General features: G+C 51.9%; 1 protein-coding gene across 1 annotated transcript; it reads right to left on the reverse strand.

Annotated features, from left to right (window-relative positions):
- Window positions 1–68: 68 nt before the first annotated feature.
- Window positions 69–902, reverse strand: C18H19orf33 (chromosome 18 C19orf33 homolog). The gene is made up of 4 exons (XM_059045091.2): window positions 747–902; window positions 531–625; window positions 331–405; window positions 69–210 (listed from the first exon to the last, which is right to left on the reverse strand). Exons 1-4 carry the CDS (start codon window positions 766–768, stop codon window positions 106–108), a joined length of 297 nt encoding a protein of 98 aa, XP_058901074.1. The 5' UTR covers window positions 769–902; the 3' UTR covers window positions 69–105.
- Window positions 903–8207: the final 7305 nt, after the last annotated feature.

An 8207-nucleotide genomic window follows, 5' to 3' on the forward strand; every position in this document is an offset into this window, starting at 1 on the left:
GCAGGGGGCAGGCCCGGACCGGGAAGGGAGATAGGGAAGGGCGGGGCGGGGACAAAAGGCAACCTGGAGGCCGAGAGAAGGTTTAATGAGCCCCGGCCAGGCCCGTCAGTGGGAAGCCTCCTCCTTCTTCCCCTTCTTCTCCTTTTTCACCTTGGGCTTCTTGACCTTGCCCGGGGCGCTTTTGTGCAGCTCGGAGCCGGCAGCGCCGGGCTGTGGGGCGGAGGGCGGTGGGGGAGGAAGAGGAGAGAGAGGGTTCACCTGTGAGACGTCGCCCGACTCCGCCCTCACCTGGGGCGCCGGGCACCCGCTAGAGACCGGTAAGCCTCTTACCTTCGCCTCATTTTCTGAGTCGCTGGAGCTGCTGCTGGACTCTGAGGAGCTTCCGTGCTCGCGGCCATGTCCGTGCTAGTCAGAGGCATGGCAGTGAGGCCGGGGACCCCTTTCCCAGCTCCCATCCCCCCATGTCGGAGGCCTCAGACCTAGCGGGGCCCTGGGGTCAAAAACACCGTCCTAAGAATGAAGTGACTTACCTTCAGGTTATCAGCTCCCTGAACTTTGGCGGGGGCGTGCTTGGGGTCTCCCACCTGGCCTGCCCCCTGGGCCTTCTTGGAGGTGGACTCCAGGGCTGCAGAGAGAAGAGAAATTGGGTGAGTTGGTGCAAGCGCAGGGAATGCCCCGTTGGAGGCAGTCCCTGGGTTTGAGTCTGGCCCCCTGCCCCTCAAGCTCCCCACGCTCCAGGGGCGCACCTGCCGACAGGTCGACCTCCATGGTGGTGAGAGAAGGTATGTCTGCAGGGCCAGAGGCGGGGGACGGGCCTTGGGGAGAGGCAGTGGGCCGGCCCCGGAAGTTCTGAGGAGCCCCACCCGAGACCTTTGTTCAGAGGCCTTAGCCCTGACTCACAGCCCCTCCCCGCCACTGCCCAACTGGTCCTCTGGGAAATGGGGAGGGTGGACAGTTCACTTATGTCTCCCCCGCACCGCCACCCACCCAGTGAGCGTTGGCAAGTGAGCGGTGGGTGGGGCTGGGGGAGGAATGTGTGGGCAGTTGCAGATTTGAGGGGCTAGAGCTGTTATCAGCTTCCCCTAAAAGGGTCAGATCCTTGCTTTTGAGGAAATGAGAGGGAGGGTGCCTCCCCGTGCCCTCTGTTTTATGTGATAATACCGACACTCCTTGTGTACTTACTACGTGCTGAGCCGCTGTTCCAAGGGCTTCAGATACACTAACTCACTATAACAACGCCTTTGGCTTGGTGAGACGCAGTGTCTGAAGGGGTGAAGAGCATGAACTTGGAACCAGTCTGCTGATTGGAAGCCCATCTGTATTACTTAGTAGCAGAGTGATCTGGGGAAAGTTACTCCCCCTCTCTGGGCCTCTTTCCTCATCTGTAAAGGACAGATACCATATGGAGCTGTTGTAAGAATCAAATGGATTAGTTTCCCACAGCCGTGCCTACACACAGTTACAAGGAGAAAGTGCTTATAAAATAATGTTTCGTTTTTAAGTAAAAGGTAGCTACGGTTGCTATGCCTATTTTACAGATGAGAAAACTGAGGGACCAGTTAAGATGACAAGGGACAAAATTAGCCCCTTGTGAACACGCTAGAACTGAGATTCGAACCCAGGCAGTGTAGCTCAAGTCCAAGGCTGTGCCTGGCCCCTTTGTCTCACCCTGGGGGTCACTCAGCAGAAGGGGCAGCCAGGCGAGCCCAGCCTTTCCTCCACCCACTGCGCAGGGCCCAGGTTAGGCCCAGGGAGGAGTTGGGGCCTGCGTCATCTGTTCTGATGGCTGTGAGGCTAGGAGTCCTTGGGAATCCCTCTCCAGCCCAGCCCTGCTGCCAAGTTGGCTGCCTCGACCTGCAGAAGTGGCGGGCAAGGCTGGCATTTAGGCAGGAGCAGGTAGCTGAGGCCTGCGGATGATGACGAGCGTGCAGTAATCAGCCTTGTGCATTCAGGTCTCTGCTCCAAAGTCCATTCCTTAGAGGAGACTGCCCTGACTGCTGGCTCCACGGAGCCTCGTCACTCCATCCCCTTTCCCCTGCTTCGTGGCCAGCACAGATAGCCCTTGCTTACCACTCTCTGAGGTTATCTTTATTCTCACGTGTTCCTTCAGCATATATTTATTGAGTACCTACTATGTGTCCAGCACGGTTCAAGTTCTGGGGACACAGAGCTGAACAAAGCCAGCAGAAATTCCAGCCCCATGGAATTGACATTCTAGTGGGGGGAATAAGGCAAAATGTGGAGTATGTTAGGAAAAGCTGGAAACAAAACTGTCCATCAGTTGGTGAATAGTATACAAAATGTGATATATCTATCCATACGATGGAATACTATTCAGCAATAAAAAGGAATGAACTCCTGACATATGCTACAGCTACATAAACCTCAGAAACATTATGCTGGGCGAAAGAAGCCAGAGACAAGAGACTGTATATTGTATGATATCATTCATATGAAGTATTCAGAAAAGGCAATTAGACAGACAGAAAGTAGATTAGTGGTTGCTGGGAGCTGAGTGTGGGAATGGCGATTAGCTGTAAATGGCCATGAGGGATCTTACTGGGGGGAAGGGGATGAAAATGTTCTAAAACAGATTTATGGTGATAGTTGCACCGCCTGGTAAAATTAAAAATCACTGAACTGTATATTTGAAATGGGTTTTATGTAACTTATAACTCAATGAATCTATTTTTTTTTAAAGTAATATGTGTTAAGAAGAGAAATACAGCAAGAAGGGGGACCAGGGAATAACTATGTAGTATGTTTGGGAGACGCTGGATTTCAGATAGAGTTACCAGGGAAGCCTCACTGAAGTCTTTTTTGAGTACAGATCTGAAGGTGAGAAAACAAGCCATGCAAGCACATGGAGACATATCTAGGCAGAGGGAGTAGCAAGTGCAAAGGCCCTGAGGCAGGAATGTACCTGTGTATCTGAAGAGCTGGAGGGAGAGAGGGAGAAGAGGAGGGATGGTTGGGGTGGGTGGTGGAATGTCTTGTAAATCAAAGATCTTTGGTCTTTACTCTGAGTGAGAAGAGGAGGTGAACAGTGATTGTGGCTTTGCCGACAACCGTGTGCAGGATATGAGAGAAAGTGCCTGTCTCTCCCGGCAAAACATAAATTCAGGAGGGTGGGAGCTCCGTTGCTTTGCTCAGCGCCTGGAACGGTGTGACTCAGAGTTGGTGCTTCCTATCATTTGGTGAATTAGGTTACCTAATGCCATGCAGTGTGATAACGGCAGGTTAGAGCAAGCTTAGAGTGGCTATGAGTTTGGGTTCTGGAGGTCAGTCTGCTTACAGGTGAATCCTTGCTCTACCCCTTACTGTTCTGTGGACCATTAAGTTAGTCAGTCAGGCCTATCACTACTGTCTGTCGGTGGCAGCAAGTGTCCCTCCCTTACTCCCCTACTCCGGAAGGTTTACAAATGGAGGCGAGATTAAAGCTGGGAAGGTGGACATAAATACTTGGATGAAAAACGTAGGAGAGACAAGGGCCCTCCGAAGACAAGGGCATGTCCGTCTGCTCTTTAAAAATGAGTTCCCGGGCTTCCCTGGTGGTGCAGTGGTTGAGAGTCCGTCTGCTGATGCAGAGGACACAGGTTCGTGCCCCGGGCCGGGAAGATCCCACATGCCGCGGAGTGGCTAGGCCCGTGAGCCATGGCCGCTGAGCCTGCGCGTCCGGAGCCTGTGCTCCACAACTGCCCTCCCCTGCTTGTTTCCTCATTATTTCTGCCTAAAATGACTTGGTCCTATGGTTATAAGCAATGCCTTCTCCTTTGTAGGAAAAAGAGACTTGTGTTCCCAACTGGCCTGCGATCCCCGTGTCATTCACTGCTAAGATCAGCTTACCTTTTCTCCAGCATTTCACCAGCAGACACGCTTCAGAGGGTCACTCCAACCCTGAAGTTTTTACTTAATCACTGCAGTTTAGGAAGAGAGTTCTGGATGCCAACTTTAGGGGTTTAGGACCGAGGAGTGGACTGCTGGAAGAGACAGTCCTCCATGGGGGTCCGGTGCTCCTACACGTCTTGTGGACTGATGTAGCTAGTTGGAAGAGAAACTGCTGAAGGCCTGGCTTCGTCTCCTTCCTGAAGCTTACATGGCCGAAGTGCCCCAGTGCTATAAACATCATAATCCCTGTTCTGGAATGTTTTCTTTGAACCTAACCACATCCCAGGAGATGGAGGACATTAAACACACAGTATGCAGGGACTCAGTTTCTTTTCCCACAAGACAGAAACGCTGCACTGGCCCTACATGTTCTGGAATACTAATAATCAGAAAATCTCAAGAGCCTCCTTCAGGAGGTGCCAAGGGGCTGACAGCCCAGCTAGGGAAACCCAAGCTTGGCCTCACCCCGCTGACTGTTGTGTCTGGGACTTGATTTTATTCTATTTACAAGCTAATAAATTAAAATTAGCCTTGTAATTGTTTCCAAAATGCTGGCAGGAGCCTTGAGTCTCCTGAGTCAGAGACAAAAGGCTTTGTTACAGCAGCAGCATAAGCATCAACCTGTGTGTTGGCCTCCCTTGCCCGACGGGGGCAAAGTGGAGGTCCAGATGGACGCTGCACATGCGGTGACTGGTTGCATTACAACAAAGGGATGCTGAGCGTGGGGTACACACCACTTTATAGCAGACAGGAGGCAAGCCTGCTCTTTGTCCTAGAGGGAGCCATTCCCTCACCTCATCCCTCAAGGTGCTCTCACTGCAGACCCAACCTTGAGAATGGCCCAGGTAAACAGCTGTCAGGGTTGTGCGTTCTTGTCACACCCAGCAAGGCACGTAGAAGCAGGAGACCCCCGTGGAGGGCTGTCTTTCTAAACAATGCACCTCTCTTGACTTCTGGTGAATTTTCACATGCGTATGCCATTCCATCAGCTGCTCTGATTAACTTGACTGGGACCAAATTGGTTGACTCAGACGGCATTTAATTACTGTCAGCAGGACTCCAAGTAGCAGTGACTCCTGTTGATGAGGCCAACCTGCCGTCCAGTGTCCTGGACTCATCAAGCTGTGACCAAGCAGGGCTTATTTCAGACAGCCAGCATGTAATCAAAGGCTAGTCTCTTATCCATTAGGAAGCCCACAAGGGAGTTCAGACTGACCTGTTGATCTTTGGTGTCACTGCCAATGATTACAAGGCCCCAGAGCAGGCCCTCATGCCCCATGGAGAGACATTGTGACTCATTCTTTCCCACATGCAAACACACAGAGTACTGGGCACAAGGCACTCCAGTTCAGGATTTGTTGTTAAACTTGACTTGGAACACCATTGCACCGGTTTGGTTAAGCCACATGGGCAGTGCCATGAGTAGCTGCAGCCTCAGATGCCATACATGGCATAGCCGGGAGCTGCTTGGCATCAGAAGTGTGTGCTTTTGTGATATCAGCCAGATTAGAACAAAGCTGAGCAGGTCCATGTGTTTGTAAACGTCTATGGGTGGGGCCCACATTCAGGTGTTGCTGCTGATGTCATCGGGTATAGCAGAATGGTTCAGGACTGGCTGGGTCTATGTGTCACATTGCCTGCTGCTGGGCTCAGGCAGACCAGGTGATGGACTGGCAGGCTGCAGTGTTGGATCTAGAGGGCAGAAAGAGCACCGATTACATCCCACCTTCCCCCCTCCACCTCCTGGGGTCTGAGGTGTTCCCTTGCCAGGTGCCAGGTTGTTATTCTCCCTCCAAGGACACGAAATCAGTGTGACTCCCATCCCAGAAGGTATAGCTTTACCTCTTTTATCATCACCTACTCACACCCAGACCTTTTGTTTGGAAAGGTCAGAGGTAAATGGAACAAGCATTTTTACAAATTTTTACAGAGACCATGTGGGCCATTGTAGGGAGACGTGGCAGGCAGGGCACTCAGTGACCAAGTGGTCATTGTTTTCATGACCTGGGACTAGTCATCCAAGAAAGAATCTCGGAGGCTGAACCAGAATTAATTCCTGAGGCCCCCTTTGGTCAACTGCCACCCAGAGGGTGCACCAGCCAGGTGAACCTGGGCTTGCTGTTAGGGGGAAGAAAGATGCATCATACCCAGGAATGATGAGGGTAGAATTCCAAATTTTCCAAATAGTCTATATAACTCCCAACCCCTTCGACCTTACCTTTACCCAGGAGATAGAGAGAAATCCTTCCTGGTGATAAACACATTCAGTGACCAAACTACCTTACTAAAGTGTATGGACCAGGAAGAGATAGAGATCTTTGTTGATTTTTTAGAAGTCCATTCCACCTCTGAATGATGCTAGCAGTCTGAGGATGACAAAGGCCATGAAACGTCCATTGAACACCTTGGCTACTGGCCTATTGTTAGGCAGCTTTTGCAATGAAAAGAGGACCAACGTCAGCCTTTAAATGGTCTAGAAAAGTGGAAAACATGGCAGTTTAGTTTCAAGGGCCATAGTGGTGTGGCAGGAGGTGGCTGACCAGAGTGGAACAGCAGCATCATAAGCCAGCAAAGTACAGGAGGGAGACAGACACCACTGGCAGACAAGAGCGCCGCAAGGCCCCATGCTGTCAATCTGCCAGGAGCAAGTGGAGCCACGGGGCCTCCCATACCACAAGACAGAACAGGACAAATTCTGGCAGCAGTGAGTCACAGAGATAACTTCTGCATGAAAAACATATATAGGTACACTATGAAAAACCTGCGAAAACTCGACTGGCCTTGATGGTGTTAGGTGAATTCACTTCATGATCTTCCTACTGCAATAGAATTACTTACAAGTGATTCCCAGACTTCCCTGGCAGTCCAGTGGTTAAGACTCTGCGCTTCTAATACAGGGGGCGCAAATTCGATCCCTGGTCAGGGAACTAATATCCCACATGCCACATGTCACGGCAAAAAAAAACAACAAAAAAAGTTAAGTGATTCCCGACGGTTACTTTTTTCCTTCACATGAAGAAGAGACAACTCTTGTTCAAGCAGGTAGGGAAAGGCCAGAGGCATCAGTGGGTCTGAGGTTCCTGAATCCAAAGGGATACATGGGTGGACCTGAGAGTTGCTCGTGGGGTGGCAGGGTGGGTGTAGGGAAGAACCACCAACTACTAAGGAGGAACGAGGACACAGGCAGGTGGGCAGAGGTGGCCACCACTTCCCATGGGCAACCTGACATCTATGATCTCACGTGACCCCTCACATCCACCCATCTTACAGGTGAGGAAACCAGAGGTTCAAAGGAGTTAAGTGACCTGCCTGCTGTTGCACACCTGGAGGGGGTGGGGTGGGCGGAGAGTCTCTTCCCAATGTCTAGGCCCTCTTTCCCTGGACCGCAGGCTCTCGCGGAGCACTGGGGAGGCGGTGGGGTGGGGGTGGGGGTGTGGCGGGTGTCCCAATTTGTCTGGGATATGGCACCTGTTCACCATCTCTGAGTCAACCAAGTGAGGGCCTGGAGCACCAGGCTGCCTGGAAGGCTTGGCAGGGAGAATGCAAGAATCCATGAGCAACGTCTACCATGGACCAGAGAGGCTGGGGGGAATTGGATGAGGTATTTACCCAATTGCTTCTGGAATAGATTTCTAAGCCCTAATGGACACAAGCCTTTCCCCCAATGTACAGTCATCCCTCCAACATATTGTGTGTTCAGTTCCAGACTACCACAACAAAGCAAATATCACAATAAAGCAAGTCACATGAATTTTTTGATTTCCCGGTGCATATAAGTTACGTTTACACTATGGTCTAATTAAGTGTGCGATCACATTGTGTCTAAAAAAACAATGTATATATCTTAATTTAAAAATACTTTAGGGCTTCCCTGGTGGTGCAGTGGTTGAGAGTCTGCCTGCCAGTGCAGGGGACACAGGTTCGAGCCCTGGTCTGGGAGGATCCCACATGCCGCGGAGCAACTGGGCCCGTGAGCCACAGCTACTGAGCCTGCGCATCTGGAGCTTGTGCTCTGCAACAAGTGAGGCCGCGACAGCGAGAGGCCCGCACACCTGCACCGTGATGAAGAGTGGCCCCCACTAACCGCAACTGGAGAGGGCCCGTGCACAGAGGCGAGGACCCGGCACAGCCATACATACATACATTAAAAAAAATACTTAGGGCTTCCCTGGTGGCGCAGTGGTTGGGGGTCCGCCTGCCGATGCAGGGGACGCGGGTTCGTGCCCCGGTCCGGGAGGATCCTACATGCCGCGGAGCGGCTGGGCCCGTGAGCCATGGCCGCTGAGCCTGCGCGTCCGGAGCCTGTGCCCCACAATGGG

The sequence above is a fragment of the Kogia breviceps genome, chromosome 18 (genome assembly GCF_026419965.1).
Source record: "Kogia breviceps isolate mKogBre1 chromosome 18, mKogBre1 haplotype 1, whole genome shotgun sequence".
NCBI classification, from domain to species: Eukaryota; Metazoa; Chordata; class Mammalia; order Artiodactyla; family Physeteridae; genus Kogia; species Kogia breviceps.